The 24912-nt window shown below is 44.8% G+C and overlaps 1 protein-coding gene and 1 long non-coding RNA gene across 2 annotated transcripts in view; one reads left to right on the forward strand and one right to left on the reverse strand.

Moving 5' to 3' along the window:
- LOC138515908 (uncharacterized) overlaps positions 1–24912 on the reverse strand; it is a 125015-nt gene that overhangs the window by 49292 nt on the left and 50811 nt on the right. The window lies entirely within an intron of this gene.
- The window catches only part of LOC138515906 (alcohol dehydrogenase 1-like), a 75962-nt gene that overhangs the window by 4512 nt on the left and 46538 nt on the right, over positions 1–24912 (forward strand). The window contains exon 2 of the mRNA XM_069630668.1: positions 16822–16923. Within this exon, the coding sequence (XP_069486769.1) occupies positions 16822–16923 (102 nt within the window). The remainder of the gene's footprint in view (positions 1–16821; positions 16924–24912) is intronic.

The following is a 24912-nucleotide window of genomic DNA, read 5'->3' on the forward strand; positions in this document are numbered from 1 at the left end:
GAATACATTTCTATTCCTAGAGGAGGGTCTACCCTTGTGGATAGAGGTGACTTTTGGAGTTCGGGAATTGCTGGGGAGTGCAGGCTATCACAGTCAATGTGAGTATCCTTTGAGGGATTTTTGTGCATAAAAAGGGATGGATGTGACAGGGGGCCACCGATAAGTGATGCAAGTACTCACTGACCCTCGGCATAGTCTGGACCAAACTTCAGCAGTCTAGTCCACTTCGCTCATATGTGTTAACCCTACAGTTTCAGGACGCTCCAGCTTTCAGCGGCTGCAGAACAGGATGATCATTCGTGACAGGACAGTAGCCTTTACTCAGCTCTTGGAGAAAGGAGAAGGATAGTTCTGGTATAGCATGTCTTAGTATATGGTGGGGCAGAACTGCAGCCGCATTCAGTGATGGCCACCACAGTGGGGCGACACATGGGCCAGAAATGCGTGCGGTGTGCCACACTCTCATAAATCATGACCCAGAGGAGCTAGGACAATGAGTATTGGCAGAAGAGGGCCCATGACCTCAGGATAGCGATTCCCAAAGTTTTGAATCTCAACTCCGGACGGCAGCTTTCCTGTGTGATACCCTTGGTTCGAGCTGGACCATTCACTGGATGGCCCAGGAACATTTTTCTGAAGGGGCTCTTTGCTAGGGTAAGTAGAATACGCAGAGATTATTTGTTCCCACTACTCCAAAGGGGCAAAGCGCCCTTGCAGGCCTTCATGGAATGATGCAAAAGCAGGGGTCCGGTGGGACAACAGCAGGTTCAGGGTGCCAAACCTTTCAAGCATGTCACTGACGGTTCCTCAAGTCTGCTCTTTCATTAAGGATACCTGGCTCCTTATGAGGTTCAGTGTGAACCTCAGTAGATCAACCTGGAATAGATGCAGAGCTCCTTCTCTTATCCAAGATTTGGTTTGCTCTCAAATGTCAGATAGCCAATGGAAGGTCTGCTTTCTCTGCTCTCGTGCATGCACGCCAGACGTGGGTCAATTGTGTCCCACGGTGGGTCCAGTCATTCATGACTACCAGACATACTGGCACCAGTAGTGTGGATTGGGACCAGACAGTCCCAACCCTCTTCCTCGGCACTAGCACACATGGCATGCAGGAGCCCACAAAAGATTCAGTATTTGCAGGGGCTGCATGCACAAATAAGAAATACCTGGGTCTCTTGAAAAAGGGGACGGCAGAGGGACAAAATGGCCAAAGGACAGAGCAAAAGACTTTGTAGCATGCACATTTTCGGCACTGGCCAGAGTCTTGGAAAAATTGGTTAAACGCGGCATGGTTTATAGAAATGAAGTAAAAATACTTTAAAAGTAAACTGCTGCTACCAGTTCGACATTGGCACACTTGTACAAACACCAACAAATCCTTAGAGGGTGGTTAGGACCATAAAACAAAAGGACCCCTTTGTGCGGTATTGTAAGGTACTTGGAAGATGGATAAAAAGTTACCAAGAAATGGCAACAAAGTTGAAGATTAAGGAAAACGTAGTTTCCCAGTACTGAATGCCTGAAGGACGTGTCAGTTTCCCCATACCAAATGAGCGAAAACCCAGAGGAGTGCAGCTGAAGTCTGTGCTCCACTGGGAAAAGGCAGGTTAGGTAAGTCAAACAAAAGCAAAACGTTTGGGGGAGGGGGGGTTCACAAATGGCAGGGACATTGCACCTAAGGGAAATCTTTCTTAACACTCGCCCCTCCCATATCTAAGGAGAGGGGGATTTAATCCACCCCTGGATGAGTCTCATGTTCAGGTTGACTAAACATTCTGGACAACCCATCAGCGTTGCAATGTTGGACACCTTGTTTGTGCTCAATGGTGAAGTCAAAGCCTTGCAGGCTTATGGACCATATGAGCAACTTTGGATTCTCTCCGTTCATTTTCATTAGCCACTTTAAGGGCTTATCATCAGTTTGCACAGTGAAGTTGGTCTCATAGAGGTAGGGTCTCGACTTCCTTAGGGTCCACACAACAGAGAAACATTCTTTGGCTACAGTGGACCACCTGATCTTTCTGTCCTTAAGCTAGCGACTAATAAAGCCAATCAGGTGTTCCTTGCCTTTCTCATCTACCTGTGATAGTACAGCTCCTATCCCAGTGTCAGAGACATCTGTCTGCACAATAAAAGCATGTTTGTAGTCAGGGGCCCTGAGGACATGGGCCTGGCACAGGGAGTATTTAAGCCAGTGAGAGCCTTCTCACACTCCTCAGATCCAGAGACCTTCTTGAGTTTCTTTGGAGTTGTGAGAGCAGTCAGAGGGGCAGCTATGGCGCCATAGTCTGCCAGGATGTATATATATATAGTAACCATTGAGAGTTAAGAAGGCTCTCACCTGTGTTTGTGTAGTGGGGTAGGCCACGGTTGTACTGCTTGTAATTTACTAGGTAGAGGATGAATCTTCCCTCCACCTACTTTATGTCCAAGGTTGACCACAAATCCTTGTCCAATCTAGCACTCACTGGCCTTTACGGTCAAGGGGGACTTCTGAAGAGCCTGTAATACTATTCCCAGGTGTTACACATGTTCTTCCCAGGTGGCACTGAAGATTGCTATATTATCCAGATATGCTAAGCAGAATTCATAGAACAAATTTAGAACATGATTCACAAGCATTTGAAAAGTAACAGGTGCATTCTTCAATCCGAAGGGCATTACCCTGAACTGGTAAAGACCCTCTGTGGTTGAGAATGCTTTCTTCTCCTTGGCATGTTCTGCTAGGGCTATTTTGACTACCCTGCAGTGAGGTCAAATGTGCAGAGGTACTTCGAGGCACCCAAGGTATCCAACAGCTTAGCAGTTCTAGGCAAGGGGTGAACATCTGTGCTGGTGACAGCATTCAGAGCCCTGTAGTCTGAACAGAACCTCAATTTAGAGGTACCTGCCTTTGGCACCTGAACCACAGGACTGGAATATGGACTACTAGAGAATTCAATCACCCCAAGATCTAACATCTTGTTGACCTCCATCTTGATGTAGGATCTCATTTTATCTAGTATCCTGGACAACTTAATTTTGGTAGGTACACTGTCCCCTGTGTCAATTTCTTGTTTGCACCAACATGTCAAACCAGGTGTCAGGGAGAACAACGGGCAGAACTGCCTAAGCAAAGTTCTTAATTCTTCTTGCTGGGTAAGAGTCAGGTGAGGGCCACATGAATACCCTCAATGGAGCCATCTCAAGGCTACCTTGGAACAAGCCAGGCAGAGGTTTGGATTCTTCTTCTTCTCTGTCTGATGCCAAACCTAGTGCTGCTATTTCAACTGTAGGGATGAAAATCTTCAGCCTATTTATGTGGAACTCTTTGGGGGCCTGACCAGGTCTCCTAAGGTGTACTATATAGTTTACCTCACCCAGTTGCTCCACAACTGTTTGAGGGCCTGACCAATTGTCCTGTAGGTCTGTCGGCCTTATAGGATTCACAATCAGGACTTCTTGGCCTGCGGCGAAGTGAATAAGTGAAGCCTTCTGGTCATACCAATGTTTCTGTTTAAACAAACAGGAAAAGCTTGTAGAAACTATTGGACACGGACAAGCAGTTGGCGTCCTTTTAACCATGAACAAGGTACAAAGCGGTAGCACAAAACAATGGTTTTATTGGAGGGTAGTCATTCAAAGACATTCATAAATGCAAAGCTAAGTAATTAAATGCTCAGACTCAAGAGAAAAAGGAGGGCCACCCGTCTCAGCATAACTCACCCTGTGGAAGAACACCCTGTCCCTATCGGGGGTGCCTGTCCCTGGGTGGCGCGTGGTGTATCACCTAATCTAATAGTAATAGAGGAGAGGACTGTCCCTAACCTTCTATACTGTGGTTGTGTCTGGTGACAGACAAAATAGACAGAAATAGCAAATGTTTATGGTGTTTTCCAAATAGGTGTTGCAGAGATAAACAGAACTGTGGATTAGATTCTGTAGCTGCTTGGTCTAAGTGGAGACAACCTGGGAAACAGGTCAACTAATTGTATTCCACCCAAAGTGTTAACTTTAATCTAGCCCTTAGGTCACAGTAGTTGGAATGCAAAAAGTACAAATGGAAAACCCATTAGCAAACACTATGGTTAAAACAGCTGAAGAGCTGAAGGGCTAAAGGTGGCTCTTATAAAAAACAGCTCACTCAGTGGATGTGAGTGAGCAAGCACCTAATTATTCAAATAGTATCTCTCTGCTAATGTGGGAGATATCAATAGTTGGTCATGAGAGCCCTTATGACCTAAGTGGTCGACCAGTTTCAATGGTGTCGGTGGATAGAGCCATCTTCATCAGGACCGTAATTCAAGCTGCAAACTGAATTGCCGGAGTTCAGATTTGCTGAACTGGAGGTACCATTGAAGAGTACTGTTGTTTCCTCTGTAATGGAGGCCAGAAGGAGCAGGGGAGCAGCTCTAGTCAAGGGTTGTTTCAACAGCTGCTAAAATGTAGCTGCCTGCTCCGTGTGCGCCAGGTGCTGTACATCAGTGTACAGCTCTGAAGGCGTTCCTATTTGGAAAACACCCTCAATATTTGCTATTTCTGTATATCTTGTCTGCCACCAGATACAGCCACTAGTATAGAAGGTTAGGGACAGTCCGCTCCTCTATTACTATTAGATAGGCGATACACCATGTGCCACCCAGGGACAGGCACCCCCGATAGGGACAGGGTGTTCTTCCCCAGGGTGAGTTACGCTGAGCCGGGTGGCCCTCCTTTTTCTCTTGAGTCTGAGCATTCAATTACAATTACTACCCTCCTATAAAACTGTTGTTTTTTGTGCATACCAATGGTTCACCAGAGCCTGACCTGCCTTCAACTTATCACTGGACTGTGGCATCAGAAGGACCATTCTCTTCCTTAAACCCAGCACATAGTCTACTGCATTGGTAGTGATGGAAGGAGTAGGGAGCACCTACCCTCCCTTGACTATGGCCTTTGGCCCCCTAACAGGCTGACAAGAAAGAAGCATAAAGGGGCTGAAACCAACATCCTCCTGAGGTACCTCTCTGAAGGCAAAAGGTAAGGATGGCAACATGAGATCCCATGTTCTCCTTTGAGGCTCTTCCAGAACCCCAATCATGCCTTTGAGAGTTATACTAAACCTCTCAACTAAGCCATTAGTTTGTGGATGATAAGCCGATAAAAATCCTATAAGTGACCCCACACTCTTTCCACATGGCTTGCATGTACTTAGACATAAGGTTGCTGCCTCTGCCTGACACAACTTCTTTAGGTAAGCCAACTCTAGCAAAAATGCCTACAATGGTTTTGCAACTGACATGACAGTCACAGTCTTCAATGGCATGGCTTCAGGATATCTGGTGGCATGGTCAACCAGCACCAAGATAAACCTATTGCCAGAGGATGTCTGAGGATCAAGGGGACCAACAATGTCAATCCTTACCCTTTTGAATTGTACCTTTGCCACAGGGATTGTTGAATCACTCTTACCAGAAATCTGGCATGTGGCACAAATCCTACAATGGCCTTCTACCTGGACCCCAATCTCTGGCAAGTAGAAATGCATGTATAGCCTCTGCTTGGTTCGCTTGATCCTAAGGTGACCAGTTAGAGAATCTTCATGTGCCAGTTGCAGGAGAAAGGGTTTTACTTTAAGGGGGACCACCAACCTCCCATGGTCACCTTCAGTATACTCTGTGGGCTCAGTGTTCAGGAGCCCGCCTTCTCAATAAATCCTGTGTTTCCCAGGAGGTTCACCCACAAGTTGGGAACAGGCCTATCACCTTAGGCCTTCTAGAGATTGGGCACTCACGTTGGCCCATACTAAACTCTTCCCTATCAGGACCACCTTCAACCAATAAACTTTGGATTTCTGGGTGGTCATGTGGGTTAAGAATTTCAGGCAGAACCTCTTCCTTGTTTGGTTCAGGTGTTTGACCAACTACCTCCATCTCAGTGGTATGCGAGTTAGGGGGAATATTCTCTTTCCTTCTTCAGATTTTCTTGGCTCCCTTGGGCATAGGTTTCCCCTTTGGCTTTGGATCAGCCTTGGACCTGGCCACGGCAGCCTTTGTTTGTTACCTTGTGCATGGTCTTTCTGCTGTGTCCCTCACAAGACCTAAGTCTCTGGGGTCATTTCCCAGCAGAACCTTTCCAGGGACTTGCTTCTGTACACCCACAAGTATCCTTACTACTGTACCATTAATGGTTAGATTCACATGCATTACTGGGAACTTGAGAGGGGGGGCCATCAGCTAGCTTGTTGGGCATCAAGGGAGCTCTGGCAAGCTCTTCTTGATTTACCAATGTGGAATCCACCACAGTTCTGATGGCCCACTATGCCTAAGGGCAGGCTTGTCAACTCCATTGATTGGCACAGTGTATTTAAAGTAGTACTTGGTGTTGACATGAATAATAGCCTCTGAGACTCTTGGCTCCCAGGAACCCAGGCATACTAAGAATACTTCAGATTCTATCCCACTGGGAAAGGAGTGTGAAGAGAAGGATGCCCCTGTGATCATGTCTTCCTCCTCATATGGATGCAGATCCCCTTCTCGTATCCAAGATTCGGTTTGCGCCCAAACCTCAGATAGCCAATGGAAGATCTGCCCTCTTCCATGCACGCCAGACGTGGGCCAATTGTGGCTCACTGTAGTTCCAGTCATTCATGACTTGCAGACATACTGGCACCGGTAGTGTGAATTGAGACCAGACAGTCCCGACCCTCTTCCTGGGCACTAGCACATGTGACATGCCGGAGCCTGTGAAAGATGGGGTTTTCACGGAAGGCTGCGTGCAGAAATAAGGAATAACCAGGTCTCTCAAAATGGCCAGAGGACAGAACAAATGATTTTGTGGCACAGCCTTTTTCGGCACGGGCCACAATCTTGGGCCACATGTGGTCAACACGGTATAGTCTATAAACTGCTGCCACCAGTTCATCCTTGGCACACTTGTACAAAACCCAAAAAATCCTTAGAGGGTGGATAGGGCCATAAAAGAAAAGGACGACACCGATGCGCGGAACTTTAAGGTACTTGGCACATAGATAAAAGTTATCAAGAAATGGCAACAAAGTCGAAGACTAAGGGAAACATAGTTTCACAGTACTGACAGGCTAAAGGACATGTCAGTTTCCCCATAACAAATGAGCAAAAGCCCAGAGGAGTGCAGCAAAGGCTGTGCTCCACTGGAAAAAGTCAGGTTAGGCAAGCCAAACAAAAGCAAAAAGGTTGGGGGGGTTCACAAATGGAGGGAAAAATGCACCGATGGGAAATCTTTTCTAACGGCCTGGAGTGCCTCCTCCAGGCAGAATGTCTCCCCGGAGGTGGAAGTTGCAGATGGCTGCAGCTCATGGGCCGCACCACACCCACCTCCCCCAGGCAGGTAGGTCTTCTCCCAGGCAAGAACAGACAACAGACCTTGTGGTCATCTTGGAGGAGGGGTGGCAGGCCTCCATCCAGCCATTCCACACAAGCACCCTCTCAGTGCAGGGCCAGGGATGGGACTGTGCTTGCAGGATGGTGGGCCAGGGAGCAGGATGGTTGCCCTTCGTGGTATTCCCCAGGCAGCATTGTTGAAGTCCTTGCCTCCGCTCCCCCAGGCTGGAGTTTAGGTATTTGGAGTGGCAGAGGCTCGCACATCGTTCCCACAGGCAGGAGGCATTCCACCTGACTTGGCGGAGGAGTCAGTGCTGCGTCCTTTCTCCCCAAGGTAGGAGAACACTTTTTTTGTGTAATTATGTTTTGTGGTGGATATCTGCCGCACTGGTGCGGAGAGCAGAGCTGCACAGTTTCCTGGCACCACCAGGCGGGAGAATAAAAGGCAGCAGTCATGGCCGCGGCAAGTCTATGCTTCCCAGGTGGCAGTTGATCAACTTTTCCAGCAGCGCCTGCATCACCACGCAGATGCTGGCTTCCCCAGGCAGGAGCAACCCATCAATTTACTGCGGTAGCAGTCTTGGCTCTGCGAGGTGGGAGTTCATATACTTAATGTGGGGAGCGTAGTTGCACTCTCCCTCAGTGGGAGAAACCAAAGGCAGTGGTCGTTCTCTTGCCCTGTTTGGGATCCCCCATGTGGGAGATTATCATGGCCGGCACCGTGGAGGCCGACGCCGCGAAAGGGCTCCATGGCCCTAGTTGCCATGATGTAACTCCCCCATGTGGGAGTGAGCCTTGCTGCGCCCACCCAGCACGGCACGAGCAGGCTGTGCAGCGGGGCCCGAATCCCAATCCCATCTGACATTCGTCGCCAGTTGTAAAGGGGCAGGACATTCCGGCCCTCATGGTGATTGGGTGCCCTGGATGGCAGGTTGCCCATCAAGCCCATTTCATTGACAGATGCCCCTGGTTGCAATGACCGTACAACTCTTTTATTAACTGGCTCACATGGGCACTATTGAGACCTCCAACATGTGACACCGCACGAGCCATGTGGCTCGGCTTGGACATCACAACACCACCCTCGAAATGTTATCCTGTGTGCACCCTTGCGCTCATGTGCATTCATGTGTTCGGTGCCCCTTTGCATGTCCAATACAACAGTCTGTGCGTTCTGAACATGTTTGCTGTGCCCTCGTGTAGTATATGGCTGCTTGCTACCTCCGTTTATGGTTATGCACCACGTCCGGCGGATGAATATATGTCCCTGGGAGATGGCCAGGTCCCCTCTCGGTCCCCTCTTCTCTCTCCGCCGCCCCCCCCCCCTCACCCGCCCTGCACCTCATAGTCCTTCTTCCCCCAAGTTCTACTTTTCGAAATTAACAAGCGCTTGTGTCTCTTAGGGCGCGCACGTTCATAGGCTGGAAAAACAGATGTTTGTTTTAGAACCAGCCAATGAAAGCACGCGGCATTCACTGGAGCTACAGAGAGCTGATTAAAAGACCAACGGCTTCCAACTCTTTCATCCTGGTTTATCGTAAATCACCTTTCAAGTGGGTGCAAAGAGCAGGCTTTATCAAGAGGCAAATGAGCAGAGGAAGCAAGGAAGCCATGGTCTGAATTGGTGCTGGCAGGGCAGCTGCATGACAGGCACCGCCCGTGACCAGATGAAATCTAATTGGCCGAGGAAATCGCCTTTTCACATCAAGTGGAACCGTTTTTTTTTCTGCTTGCTATTTCCATTGCAGGCACGCGAGGCTCACAGAAAGGTCCCGTGTATCCTTTTTCATCCACAGATTCCTGTGCAACGGACGGACTCACATGGAAGTGCAGGCCCGGGGGCGCACCAGCCAGAGCCTGACCGAGAGGCTCTTGAGTAGCGCACCTGTTTCTCAATGTGTATGTGCTACCACGACTTGCACTATAACGGAAGGCTAAAGGAACGGAAGTGTTTAGCCACGTGTACAGTGTATCCAATGGGGTCTCTCGTAGAAGAGGAAGGATGATGGTCAATGTAACTAACTGCAGGAGAGGTTGACAGAAACTTTGCACCAGAGCAAGTGCAATGATCACTGGTTAGGGGCAGGGGAGTATCCAGCATTGCAAGAGTGGGGTGTGCTACTTTCCCACCTAATGCAGTGTGCACAATTCTATATGGTCTCATTCGCACCCACAAACTGCCCACCCTTGCTCCAATGTACTCTTTTGGTAACATTATTGGCAGATGGCATTTTAACACATAACAACAAAAAGAAAACTGCAGCATCATTACAGATGCAGGGGATTCTTCTATTAGAGCTCTGTGCAGACACTCTGGGGCAAAATAAATACAAACCTTGCACCAGCAGAAGTGACTTCACAGAAAAGGACATCACACGATGTATCATCAGTCTTTGATATTCCGAGGCACCATGGAAGTGACTTTAGAATAAGTTGCCATAAGCAAAGCAAGCAGCAAATAACTTTGTGGTGCAAAATATCTAAATTGCACTATTGTTATATTTGGAGCAAATCTATAGTCAATCTTTTTTTTTTAAATGACAGCATGATATATTAATATAAACTCTGAAGTGAACCACTTACAGAGCTGCAGATAAGACAGTTTGATTAAATGATCTGCCCAGGATCACACACTTTGGTTAAATGGTGAAACGGGGATGTGGACAATGTAAACAACTGAGCACATCTTCACAGGTTTAGTTGATATAGATATTTATTAAGGTTTCCCTTTGCATTTCATGTGCTTCAAATAATACTTTATTTATAGCAAAGCACACTACACAATAAACCATAATTTCATAATTTACACTATATACATCATCATATAAATATGTTGAGTAATAACAGGATGGCAAAGTTACTTTGCACTGCAACAGTACACTTTGCACTGTTCCATGAATCAGGGTGTTTATTTGCAGTGCAAAGTCACTTTTCACCAGTGAAAAGTCACTTTGCACCATACCAAACCTTCCACGACTCAGGCCCTAAGTCATCTAGTTCTAGGGTTTGCTTTGCATTCTGGGACTTGTAGGTGTGAGTTTAAAAAGGAAGTGCAAAACAACAAATTAATTAATGTTGAGAATAAATCCTGGACTGCATGACCTAATCATTCATGGGCAGGGGACACTTGAGAGAACTGTACATGAATGTATTTTATAATTTTGAAGTCACAATGGTACTTCAATGTACTGCCTATAATTCATCATCAGCCAATTGCCCCAAATAAAACCCTGCACCTTTAAGGTTTACATTAAAGAAAGGGGGTGAAACCCTTGCCACAATAGTGCTGGGTGAGTAAGCAGTTCAAATCATCATTGTCATAATTCTAATGAGTAGCCAAACACTAAGGGCCCAATTCATGGAATTATTTGCCAGCAAATAGGAACTTTGCGCGCCAAACTTCATACAAGATCCCGTTTGTCGATTCATGGAATCATGGGCTCTGCGTGGACTTCGCACAGGCTCGGCACATCTCTGCGAGCGGCTGAAAGCCTTGCGTGAGACACAACGCAGAGCATGGGCGTGGCTTGCACAGAGGGCAGGGAAGGGGGTGGAATTCGTAAAATAAGTAAGAAGGGAAAATGTGGGCATTTCAAGGGACGGCCCGCAGGCAGTCCATCTCAAACCCACTATTGCGTGGAACGATACGTATTCATGGATCCAATCGTGCAACCTCTCAGTAGGGAAATGTCCACGCAGAGCCCTCATTCTATCCACAACCCGAAGGCAGGCGTACAGACCCTTGCGCATAGGATTCACAGCGCACAGGTAAAATCAGGTGTCAGATTTAGGGGTGCGTGTACACAGCCGGGGTTCCTATCTAACTTAGGGGTGCACATACACAGTGTAGCGGGATGCAGGAACGGTTTACAGGGGTTTGCACGCAGATTTTCAGAGTTTTACCTGAGTTATGATAAATCGTGCGCATGTTGTTGGGCACCTCCAACAGTTGCGGGGCACCCCATGCAGGGTCCCCAAGATACAGGCCAGCATGCAGGGGACCCGCACACTATTATTAGGGTGCATGCATTCGTGCCCGGGGAGCATGCAAAGGTAGATGTTTCTGGCTGTTTTTGCTTTGCATGGGGGTGGCCACGACTAGCATATATGGTTACTTTTCACAAATAATTCCATGAACACGCGGCGCATGCAGAAAAGCCTCTGTGCGCCGGCTCACACAGAGTCATTCTCGGCGCCCGGACATTATGGGATCTCTGCGAACTTTCCATGAATCGGCCCCTAATTATTCAGTTCAACCAATATTCAATTCTATAGCCAACATGTGCTTCAACCCTCCTGGGTCTTTATCAATGCCAATCATTTCAATACGATGCCCGCTTGGCAGAAGAAAATTCTATTGGACGAATAGGACCATGATATGGTTTGGATGGGGGGTGTGGTGCAATGTTGGAGTAATACAACATGGTGGATGTCCTGGTTAGGATCAAGATGCAAATGCAGTTCCATATAGTTCAGACTGGATGAAAATAGTTTTAAGGATGAATGTCCATATCATATGATGAATTCCACTAATGGAAATGAAGACCCTGCATCTGTGAGTTTGCATCTGTGAGCAAAGAATCATGGGAGCAATGGAAATGTTTTGTGTGACAGTGGCACTTCATTGAATTGAAAAAAAACTCCTCAGTGGATTTACACTAAATTAACTATATATGCACTCCCATGCTTCCTCTATAATATACTAAGGGTACCTGGAACGGTTTCGATCCCCCAGGTGATAGGTAAACAAAAACAACAGTTTATCGAGACCTAAGGAATGGACAGAACTACTAATGGATACTGCTGTTCAGAATTAATCAAATAGGTAAACATTTATTTCAGTAAGCAATTCATGAGGATTTGTGGTAATATAAAAATTGTTATAAAAATGTCTTCATACACAATTTATAATAAAACCTTGTTGCTTGGACACACTCAATCATAGACTCATTCATACCTAGCCTTCAATGCAGCTATTCTGTGCTGGCCTACATTACCGGCTCGATAGCAAATATTTACCAGTTCTTATATACCCCATATTTCTACAGATGTGTCCTTTTATTACACAACGGATGTTGTTGACATAGTGTTTCAGCCAGAATAGGAGGGCCTTTACACTGCAGCCCTCAACTATCTCCAGCCTTCTTCAGGACCAAAATATGGGAGCCTCACTGAGCCCCACTTCTACGTCTGTTTGTGTTGGTGCTTTATCTGAAACAATAATAAAAGAATCTCATTACCAACAATATCGTGTCCACCCTTGTTAATTCTAAACTATGGCATATTTACTGATACCTGTATTTTATTAATGTCTACCTCTCCAGAACTTACCTCCAGATACAAATACTGGGGTATCGCCAAAATGTTCAAGCGACTGGATCGCTCTGAGCACAGCTGGAACTGTAGGTGACAGGGTACAGGAAAAGCAGCAAATGAGTGTGCTGTATATTACACTGTGCCTGTAGACACACATCCCGTAGAATTTCAGGGGGACCCGTAGTTCTGTACTTACTATATGCTTTTTGAAGGCGTATCTGTCGTCAGTATGCTGATCAGGAAGACTCCCTCTTCATAACTGGCAAATGCCTCTGAAAAGATGGACCCCTAATAGTGAGGGTCAAATACTGCGTATCTAGTTAATATCATGCAGTGAAATTGAAAATTAGAAATCCACTTACCACTTGCAGTGATAATCTTGATGACCTCGTTAGTGTTACATGCACTGAGTTCTATCACAGTGTATGCAAAATAATGTCACGTTTCCCTCTGTGTGCAGATCCTATGACCTAATATGGGAAAGAAACAAGCAGCTTTCAGTAGGTAATCTTGATAAAGTTAAACCTGTAGTAGCTGTATGGGTTGCCAGACATTTGGTCGAAAAAAATTGGTCGACCAGACAAATGGTCGAACCAATTTGATCGAAAACCAAATGGTCGAATTTTTTTTATTTTTTATTTTAACCCTTTTTTTTCATTTTTTTGGGGGGGTCCCCCCCCAACACCCTTTTTTTCTCTAAAAACCCCTTTTTTTACTAAAGGAAAACCCGAAAAATAAATATATTAAAAAAAAAAAAAAATCGACCATTTGGTTTTCGACCAAATTGCGTCGACCAAATTGCAGTCGACCAGTTTTTTTTCGACCAGTTGACTGGACACCGCTGTATGTTACTAAATGTAGACTCATATGTCCATGTCTAGCTACTTGGATGACCTACTGACTATCAGATTGGCTCGTAGCAGACCGCTGGGCAAGCTAGAGAAATCTTTATCGGCTCAGGCGTCCTTCTTGTGCCTGTATATATCTATACAGACCAAAGTACCAACTAACGTATATCCCACATTAAAACCAAACTGTGAGTAATGACTATTCTGAATCTCGGCAGTAAAATAGAGGTATCTGATAGTCATACTCTATTCATTATATCTCTATCTCTGAGATTATGAGCACAGCTCTTACCTTCATGAGACCGTTCATGACACCACAATCAATGGCACTCTCTCCGGGCATCTAAACAGAACGCCCGTGAATGCTTGGTTAAATATTGGCCAGTGTTGGTGTATGGACATAGAAACAGGACTAATCGCGAGAGGATTGGGCTATTGTTAAAGCCGCTTTGCAAGTTCTATAACCTCTGCGTAATCCACGGTCCATGTGCAGAGTCAGTAAAAAATGCATTATCAAATGTATCAGCTCACAAATGCCCCTGGAGGTAACTTCAAAACCGGTGCCCTGAACAAGCCAGGGCACTAAGAGTCATGCCACATGTGATTAGGCAACTATCCACTTCAGACAGCATTATGACAGACCGGTGCCACTAGTCCCTGATACCTGCCTCTACTCCTCACCCCAAAGAGGGGGACAGAAAAGAGGAGAGGGGGGGTTTGTGTGGCGGGCTATTTTATAAAAAAAAAATCAGCCCTCACTTCTCAAAGAATATAGCGAATACTATACTCCTAAAGGAGAACTCTCGTTCATGAGATCTTCATGTACAAATAAGTTTGTTCCATTCCACGGAAATGTTGAATCCGTGGTTCACTGTATGAAGACTGTAGATCCATTTCTGTTCCGTTCAGTGCAACTGCGCACCCATGCTTCCTTACACTTTTGAATCAAACTTGTTTAAAATTCATCAAGTGGTTTATTCTGGGCGGGTACCTCAAAACTATGCACTTTGCTTAGGGGAAGGCATTGCAAAATGTGATACACACCCTTTTCCACCCTTTATATCTTTTGAACTGTTAACCTGGATTAGCACCAATTTCCTTCCATCAGTAGGGTTGGCAATTTCATTCAGAAGCATTCAATGGTTCAAACACCATTTTCTGTATAGGTGCATTATAAATACTTAATGATTAACTAATTAAAGATATCAGACATAATTTTCGCAAATCCATTTGAACTATATGTTGATGACGGTCACCATATAATATATATTGTAGGCTATTCTAAAACATTTATTGGCCGGACAACCTACCGATCCATAGCCTTACTGGCATATTCTCTTCTTGAGGGTTCCTTTTAAAATAGCCCTAATTTGTTTCATGAGTGGGTGTTGGCTGAAGCCTGGCTGTTGATGCAGAAACAGTGGCAAAGGCACACAATGGCTGAATGTGTGCGCAGTGAATTCTGTCAGCAGTTCATGCTGCTTGATTAATGGGCCCCTTTCTTTCAAAATCTCCTACTGCTTTTTCAAGCGTTCTTCTGTGTTTATACTTGTGTAATCCTTGGCATCAATTTCATGCACATATGCACAGTAGCTAATGAACAATCGAGTGCCAAGCCAGCACGGCCAGCATTTGTTTCTCTGCTTATCTCTCATCATCTTGGGATCATCTCTAAAGTACAGTTAATCCGCCTCTTGACTTTAAAGCTGCACGCTTGCATTTCTTCAGGCTTTACACATCAACACTATAGCCGAGTTTACAGTTCACATACCTCCCAGAGCGTCTTCTACTCGGAAAAAGCAGGGTGTGCCCCTGAGCAAGTAAAAAGAATGTGGCGCTGTCTGCAAAGTGCAGCCCCGCAGACCTATTCCCACTCCTCCCATAAACCCAGCCTTCACTTAGATAATGGCATAGAGCTCAAGTTCCCCAATTCCATGAGTGAGAACGTCATACAGTCCTGTCTTTTTTGGGGATTTGTGGGATGTGTAGTCAGAGATTTAAAATGGAAGAGACAAATGACCTAATTCACAGAACATTTAGGGCCCAATTCATGGAATTTTCTACCACAAACCCTGATTCATGGAACTGTGCAAAGTGTATTTTAGCAGTGCAAAGTCTGTGCAAAGTCATTTTGTACTGCAAAAATGACTATGCACTGACTGCAAAAACACACTTTGCACAGTTCCGTGAATCGGGGTTTGTGTCGGCAGTGTAAAGTCACTTTGAACGTGCAAAAAATTCTATGAATCGGGCCCTTAAAAATTCCATGAATCGGGCGCTTAGCGTGGAGCAAAGTGACTTTGCACTGCCGAAATACACTTTGCACCGGGCCTAATTCATAGAGCAGTGCAAAGTGTATTTTTGTGGAGCAGAGTCAATTTGCAGTGCAATAGTACTCTTTGCACTTCGCTAAATGTGGCTGATTCACACAAAAAAGGACTAAGTGCACGTTACGTAGTGCTATTTTGGCGAATTAGGTCCATTTAGCGTGGTGCAAAGAGTACTTTTGTAGTGCAAAGTGACTTTTCGCTGCACAAGTACACTTTGCACAGCTCTGTGAATTAGGCCTGGTGGAACGTGTTTCTTGGCAGTGCAAAGCCACTTTGCTCAGCTCTAAAAGTTCCATGAATTAGGCCCCAATTCTGTGATACTGGCTACTTTTTAAAGGGAATTAGGCCCATTTTGTGCACTGCAAAGCGTACTTTTGCAGTGCAAAGTCACTTTGGTCCACTCCGTGAATTATGCCCGGTGCAAAGTGTTTTATTTTGCAGTGCAAAGTCACTTTGCTCCACGCTAAACGTTCTGAGAATTAGGCCCAAAGGGAGGAAGCAGAGAGTAACTGATTTGGTAAATAGGACCACCTGAAATGGGTTCTGTGCGTGGTCATGACCAATCTACCCCGTGAGAACATTTAAGTGGAACTAGTAATTTGACAAAAAAAAGCAGAACAAATATTACAACATTGCACCCCGTGTCTGGAAAAATCAATGTTTTGTGGTGTAAGACTTGACATGGATTCCTTTTTAACAGCTTTAATGTGCTTCTTTACATTTTCTATTCGTCAATCTCAGCTATTCTTATCAAAGTGGAGGAAGAGTTTCAAAGTCTCCTCAAACCTTTGTGGAATGTTCTACAAAGATGGGATCCCCATTGGTTTCTTTGGCGAATCTCAACATCTATCAGAGTAAAGCATGGTGCTTTCTGGGACATGAAGTGTGCCAGTTACTTATCCGGAATGGTGGCTTTATTCTGTATCTCTCCATATAATTAAGTGTATATTACATGTTGGCGCTGGTGGCTGATACTTGTATACTTATGTGACCTTATTTCTTTCACAGGTCATTAAATGTCGGGCAGCAATTTGCTGGGGACCCCATCAGCCTCTAACCATTGAGGAGATTGAAGTGGCTCCACCCAAGGACCATGAAGTCCGAATTAAGGTACCAGCAGAACTGCCAGAATGAGCTTCTTCCTGTCCATGCTTGCGAGTTATTCACGGGGGTGACCCCATTTGACTGTTCATTTATGTTACATTGTTTTTTTTTCACTTTTAATTCCTGCATATGAATTTTAAATCATGTTTCAAATGATTTAGGGCATATTGTGACAGGTGCATGTGGAATTTTAATAACATCCAAAAGGTTATCAGCATATATGAAAAACCAAAAAGTTAAAGCTACATTTTGATATCAAAAACTCACCCTAACAGAAATTGAAAATCATTTAGCGTCACAATATAAAAACCTAAAAGCACTGAAAATGTGACCCGAAGCCTTGCCACTGTTGTGGTTTTTGCAGAGTTCGAGTATGTTTCAGATCTTTTTCTGCATGCCAAACAGTGGGACCCTCCCATCTCCCTACTTCTCAACCCACCCGCACCCGCCCCTTTCAGAAACGACTTCCATTTTAACTTTCTTGATCTGGGATCTGCCGCCTTAGTTTCAGATTGCAAGGAACTTGGACATCCGTCAGGAACAAAATCCTTTTATAGAATTTAATTGAAATGAATGCAACAAAAAAGGCGGATTGTGCTCTTCGAGCCCTCCTATCATTTTTTGTTAACACAATTCATGAGGATTGTTATAAGCTGCAGCCTTTGTGCAACAAACCCCCCCCCCTGTTGTATTGTTTTGTTTTTCTGCCATTGATGTTTTGGTGTAAACTGCTGGTGCTTTCAGTATGAAATGTAGCTGTTGTACATGTAGCTTTGCTCACGGGGCTCTGAACTGGAGGTGAACATGCAGTGATGGCTGATGTGTGACGCAGCGGCATGCTTGACATAGGAAACATGGCTTATCCTACTGTCAGCATGGATACTGAATGTTCCAGTGTGTGGGCTTGTTTGCAGGCTCTTTTTTTAGCAGATTCCTTAAGATGATTTCCTGTGTCAATTCTCAAGATATTTGCGACCGCTCAAAGCTCCCTGCAAGAACCCTACACATTTTAGGCAATATATTTATTGAAGGGTGAACATTTGCATCAGTGACCACCATCACCAAGGCCACCTATAGCAAAGAGCAGAATTAGTTGTGCCTGCATTTGCCTATGTTATGTTATGTTATCAATGCTTATAAAGAGCACTATCACCCGGAGGTATCTTGGCGCTGGAAAATCACAGGGCGAACAATACACTGTGGCCTAAAAAAGAAGGGTCTTCAAAGATCGCCTAAATTGCAGATGGTTGGTGAGATTTCTAAGATTTGCCTATGTGCAAAAAAGGACGCAGAGTGCTACTGGAACCACTATTGAAGTTGTACAAGATTTCCAACCAGAAACCTTTAAAAGTACGGATCAGGAAGATAGGGTAGTGCAGAGATGAGTAGAGATGTAGAGGTGCTGATGGTGCCGTGAGACTCAGGATAGAAGCTGGCTGGTCTTGCTTTTATGGCTGCTGAGAAATGTGGGCTGACAGAGGGAGATCAGACGGGGTGGGTGGATGGAGATGGGGAAGTTGGGATTGGCAAATGTAGGGTTAATCTGAATACTTTTTTGTGCACACTCAGTTGCAATGTTGCATGAATGAGGGTTTGTTTTTTTGTAATTAAAATGCAATAAATATATTTTTTTTAATAAACAGAACTGAACTGATAATTCATAAAGTACGCATTGCAGCACAGCCTCTGCAATAACAGCCTTCATGCTTGCGTATGCAAAAAATAAGGACCATTTGAAGGCTTTTTGCTTTTGTGGAAGCAGGCACAAACTGTTTCATCTACACTTGTACTCAATCATTGTTGCTGTTATGGTACATTGCTCTTGCAAATGAGAGCAAAGAAGCTTAGCAATGTCAATGGGCAAGATTCTGCAATAACCCCCTTCCCAAATGAGCTGCAGAGAAGCTTAGCAGGGTCAAGCTGTCAGGCGATGCAACCAGTCCCCCCAAAAGGACCAGAAAAGCTTAGCAGCCTCAAGAAGCGAGACTCTGCAACCAATCACTTCCAAATCGGTGCAGAGAAGCTTAGCAGGCTCAAGGGATGAGGCTCTGCAACCAGTCCCTCCTCAAGAGGGACCAGAAAAGCTTAGCAACGTCAAAAAGCATGACTCTGCAACCAACCCATTCCAAATCAAGTGTAGAGAAGCTTAGTAGGCTCAAGCGGTGAGGCTCAGCAACCAGTCCCTCACCGAAAGAGACCAGAGAAGCTTAGCAATGTCAAGAAGAAGGACTCTGCAACCAACCCATTCCAAATCAGGTAGAAGATTGGTCAATAGGTGGGGCTGTGCAACCAGACCCTTCCAAAAAGGCACCAGAAAAGCTTAGCAGTGTCAAGAAGCAAGATAGCTTAGCAAGGTCAAGAGGAGAGGCTTTGCAAGCAGCCCTTCCCCAAATGAGGAGAAGGAGAAGCCTTATGTAGACAGGGAAATTGAAATCAATTATAATCTTTCATTTTTACCAATTTAAAATGATCTAATTGGAAATCTTCTCATTTAATTCCATTTATGTCTGTGCTCGCCAACATTAGTAGTCACAAAGGAAAGGAGATAAAAAAGGTAAACAAAGAAATGTCTGAAAGTAATTTCAAAAACACCTGCCAGTGACAAGTATGACACAACAGAAGAGCAATACTTATCCCTCATATTACTCAAGGCAATGCTGAATTGATCTCCTCACCTCAAATACAAAAGTACAATGTATTCACAATAACATATAAAACACATTTCATATAGGTTTACAAAAAAGGAAGATTGACCTAGTGCAATATGAATAACAAACTTGAAAAGACCATCACATTATAAACAGTTGAATAATTGAAACAATAAATTCAACAAAAAGTACCACTATACCATATGCAGTAAACAAATACATATATAAACACTGCCCATGCACATTCTCAAACATTGAAGAAGACTCTAGCTCGCAGGCACTGGTGTCAAAACAGAGGGTTTTCCCAATCTGTATGTCTTTTCTTAGATCCTATAATAAGCCCATAGACCCTACATCCGCCCATCCCTACAATCAAATAATGTTGTCTGCTTTAGGAGCAACCACAATTGTATGGCGCGTGGTACCTATACAAGACTGAAGGAGGCATGAGATTACATCAAAGAAGGCATTCATATAAAAATATAACTTTTTATATGAGGTAAGAACGACAAATTCTTACAGATCCCTCACATTGGAGATTACCATTGAAGTCTACTCAGAGTAATGTGCTTAGTGGCCAGTTCAATCAGGCCCACTCAGTACACCTCAATTGTTGGTGATATACATAATAAAAACAACACAGAAAAGATAGAAATTGCTTCTTAATTACAGAGCACTGCCTAATCAGGAGAAAGTATAACCCAGTTATATCAAATAACGTCAGAAAGGATGCACTCACCATCATCATTTTTTAAAGGGAACCTATTTTGAGTTTTGGTCGCCCATTATGTGGAGAAAAAAAAGTTAATATATGTTGGGAGAGTATGATATGAATGTGGCAATCTCTTCTATACCTAAATGTTATTGCTAGTTTTTTTTTTTTATTAGGTGGAAAACAGAAACATTTTCGGTGAAAAAAAGATGTGAATTGAAAGAGGTCCACTGTTATAATATCTAATATCCGCATGGCTGGGGTACATATGTATAGGGTTCATGAGAAGAAGGTACTATAGGGGCTGAGTCCCCAAAATGCTATCTGTAGTTACTCAGATATACTTTTGGCTTACTCATATCGATAGCAGTCTGCTTTACAATGAAGTGACGTTGAGTAACTCTGACTGGTATTACCCAAATTGACCTTTTATAATTGACATTTTGTCCTAATTGACCTAATTATAGTGGTCCTAATTGACCTTCTGCACAATTGACCTTTATATTATTTTAGTTATTGAATATATGTATTGGGTTGGTTTTGGATTATAAATAGTATAAGGGGATTGGGTGGGGATGCAGGGGGTTTTGGATTGGGTGGGGTGTTGCAGGGGGTTTCCCCCGCATATATGTCCTAATTGACCTTTTAAATTAGGTCAATTCTCCCGAGGTAAATTCTCCCGAGGTCAATTGTGAAAAGGTCAGTTAGTATACATCCACTCTGACTTACTTCTAACTTCCTCATGGAAATAGAAGAGAAAGTGAAGAGTAAGTCAGAGTTACTTCTTGAAAGTAATTGTTACCTATTGAGAGTTTTTCAAGGTGTTCACTGACTCCTGTGACACCTAGAGTGGCCTTCTGCGTGAACATTCTGAAAGGAGAGTCTTCTTTGCATGAAAGTGGCCTGATTGTACATTAAGAAATGTATTCTACACAAAAAGACTCAATGACCATTCGGTGTGTTCACTATACCAAACACTTCAATTTGATGTGTAATCTAAGTGTTGAAGGTGGAATTTTCCTTTCTACTGCCCTAGAGAATAGGAGTTGGCTAAAGCAGGAATGCTAACTTGTAAACCTGTATTAATAGAGGGTTGTGCGTGCTCTGGGCCTGAGCCAAGTGCTCAACCTTTGTTCAGTTGAATGTATGCACTGTGGGTGTGTTAATCTGTTCACAGCCAACCACTTACTTTTGGGAGTGAGCCAATACTTTTTGGTTTGGTCCACTGAATGCTTAGCAAAGTGTTGTCGACTTTGAAAAGGTTTTCCAGCAAAATGAAAGACCTGCAATAGTTGACCAACTGCTAGTCAAAATATTAAAACGTCACCAAATGTTCAGCATCTTTTTGCTGCTCCTATACACCGACAATAAACCTCAATATTGCCACTACCTGTAGGAGTTTCTGAGTCGCTTGTAAGGGAAGACGCAATGGGCTGTGTGGGCGTCCATTCGGGCTGCCCTGTTATTGGACCACCCAAGGTGAATGGAAATTGACCTTCATCATTCGTAACTCCCCCTGCTTCTTATAGTCAAATTACTCTTAGACCCTGCGTCTACTATATGCCTACCTTTAATTTTGGCTGGTAAAAATTGGATTTTAAATGTAAGAGATGTTAATCCTGATTTTTAGCATTGATATCTGCCTTTACAAATGGAAAAAAAACGAACCCTTGTAGGACTTAGCTTAGATAGGGATGGGTGGTGGAAGGGCAAGTGGAAGAGAGTGCCTTTCTGGAAGTCGTTTGAGGGAATTGCTTTTCAGCATCAGGGTCAATAGTAGTGAAGTCAGCAAGGTAGGGGGACTGGAGCAATGCAAGACACAGAGTTAAGGGATAACTGAATGCCTACTCCTGGCGATGGTACCACCAAACCTGGCGATGGGCTGCCAGACGTCTGAAGGCATACATTAGTCTGAACCCTGAATCTCATGATTTTCATTGATGACAGCTGGGTTGCTTTTGGTAGAACAATGAATAGATTCAGGTGACCGATTTAGGTCTTGATTTTGATGGTTTGTACTGATGAAATGTAGTAAATATTGGGCTAAAGAGTTCAGACTTTTTCATGCCAGCACATGTTCAAAGAAAATAAAGTATAAAGTTAATGGAATAGGCCAGAAGTTCAGAACAGGGACACAACAAAAATAATCCTACTAGGCCTTGTGACATTCAGATCGTGCAAGTGCAGAAACAAGACGTGCAGGGGAGAGGGGAGGGGGCGGAGGTGCCGGTCTGGGCATAGGGGCCCGAGAGAAATCGAGTGGAGGGGAGGCCCAGTGGACAGAGCCAAGGGAAAGCAGAGAATACAGGGAAAGGAAAGTCCATGAGCTAGGTGCAAGGTAAGGGGCTGGATGGGCAACAAGGTTGCAGGCCCAGCCAGGATAGTGCAGGGGGAGGGGTACAAAAGGGCAAGTGCAGGTTGAGGGGGGGTGGGTCAGGGTAGACCAAGTGCAGAGGTAGACTGGACTATGGGGGCCTTGTGCCCTGTAAGACTCTGAAGGAGTCAGTCAAGGGCAGACAAGGACATTAGCAGGGAGGGGGAGAGGGAAGGAAGAAGAGAAAAAGAAGGTGTTGAGTAGTTTCCAGAACTTAACATGAGATCCGGCTTAAGTCTGGCGGGGGCAGGGAGGATTCCAGAGGGAGGTACCTGCGGAGGAGAGAGATCTACCCCCCCCCCACTCTCTGCTTGGAAAAACGTCTGGTCTGCAGAGAGCTGGAGCTAGACGACCGAAGGGCTCTAGCAGTGAGGTATTTAGGGAGATAGAGATGGATGTAGCAGGGTCCCAGGCCCCATAAAGCCTTGTGGATGATGCAGAAGGTCTTCAACTTAATCCTCACAGCAACCAGGTTCCAGTGTAGAGATTTTAGGGCTGGAGAGATGCAGTCCCTGGGTTCGAGGCCAAGGATAAGTCTTGAAGTACTGTTCTGGATTAGATGAAGGGAGTGAATGGAGAAGTTAGGCAGACTGAGGAAAAGGTTGTTGCAGTAGTCCAGTCTGGAGAGGACCAGAGCTCTCGAGGCATTAGGTTTCCAGGGGAAGGTGAGGAGAGGGGGATACATTTTATTATTTGCATTACTTTAAGAAATATGCAACTTATTTACAAAAGTGGTCTATGAATTCCCAGGGAATGTAGTGCAGCACAAATAATGCACTGGCGAGCCCCCTTGCAGACATTAGTGTCAGGATCATGTATGGCACACACTGCTCCCATTGGTTTCTTTCTGTGGAGCTGGCCCCACTAGGGGGCTGAATGATGTCCAGGTGGCCATGGGGTTCTTCCAAAAAGGAGTATGATGACCACTTTTAATAGAAAATATAACAGATATGTCATCTGGGGGAATTGGGGGCGCAGCAATAATAGTTTTACTCAGGGGGGTGGCTCAGCAGCATCATTTTTACTCAAGGGGTGGCTCTGCATTAAATGGTTGGACTGCCACTGCTGTAGATATAGCTTATGTGTTTTTTCCAAGGTGCAGAACAGATAATATTGCAATTTTACCTGACTGGATGTATTCATTTAAAGATTGTCAGAATCTAAGTCATGCATTTTTCACATGTGGCTGACTCTACCTCCACCCTACTGGCCTTTCTGAGCTCATTCACCTGCAGGCGTGTAGTCTCCCTTTTCATTAAATAAATAACCTCCGGATTCCTCATGAAAGCAAACTCAGCAGGATGAAACTTCATGCACCCCCAATGCATGACTGACTCCTCGTCAGGCCTATTGGCCTTTTCAGAGGTCCAAGGGCCTCATCGTGAGTTGGGCGGTATCTTGGTGCTAATTGCGCTGGAATACAATCCAACGCTATTAGCGTTACCTCAACTTGGTCTGGTGCAATTTGCGCTTGATCCCGAGTTACAGTGGGGAGGTAAATCCTCATTCGGTTTCTTGGTACTATTAGCACCGGCGCAATTAGCGCCATGCTAATAGCGCCAAGAATTGGTGGAAAAGAGTGATTTTTACCTCCAGCAAAAAGCTGGAGGTAAAACACCCACTTTCCACCCAACTCGAGATTTTGTGGGGAGCAGTAAGTGCTCTGATAATAGCGTTACCGACACATTTTCCTACTTCACCCAACTGGTGATGAGGCCCCAAGTGTGTTGTGAATTCTTTATATTGCAATATTATAACCTCAGTAATGCACAATGTGTCAACCACAGAATGATAAAATAAGCAGACATGGGATGACAGACATAAGACTTTGGGCCTCATTACACGGAAGGCGGTAATGGTTAGTGGTCACCGTTAATGGTAACGGTGACCGTTAACCATTACCGCCTTACTACGAGGTCCCTTAGCGGATTGGTGCTTTAACGCCTGCTTTTTGCAGGCGTTAAAAACCAACCCGCTAAGGGACCTTGGTGCTTATTACGGCACCGCAAAATTGCGGTGCCGTAATTAGCACCTTCCCCATTCCCATTATGCCCTATGGGGCAAAAATGGGAATGGGGAAGGGCAGTGGTGGAAGGGGGAATTACCGCCCTGCCAACCTTGGAATAGGGCGGTAATTCCCCTTTCCACCAAGGCGGTGCCGGTATTTTACCGGCATGGACCAAGGTGCTAATAGCTAATAGCTAATAGCACCTTGGTCCATGTGCTAATACCGCCTTCCGTGTAATGAGGCCCTTACTCTG

Source organism: Ambystoma mexicanum, chromosome 6q (assembly GCF_040938575.1).
Source record: "Ambystoma mexicanum isolate Mex_15411 chromosome 6q, UKY_AmexF1_1, whole genome shotgun sequence".
In the NCBI taxonomy this organism is placed as follows: domain Eukaryota; kingdom Metazoa; phylum Chordata; class Amphibia; order Caudata; family Ambystomatidae; genus Ambystoma; species Ambystoma mexicanum.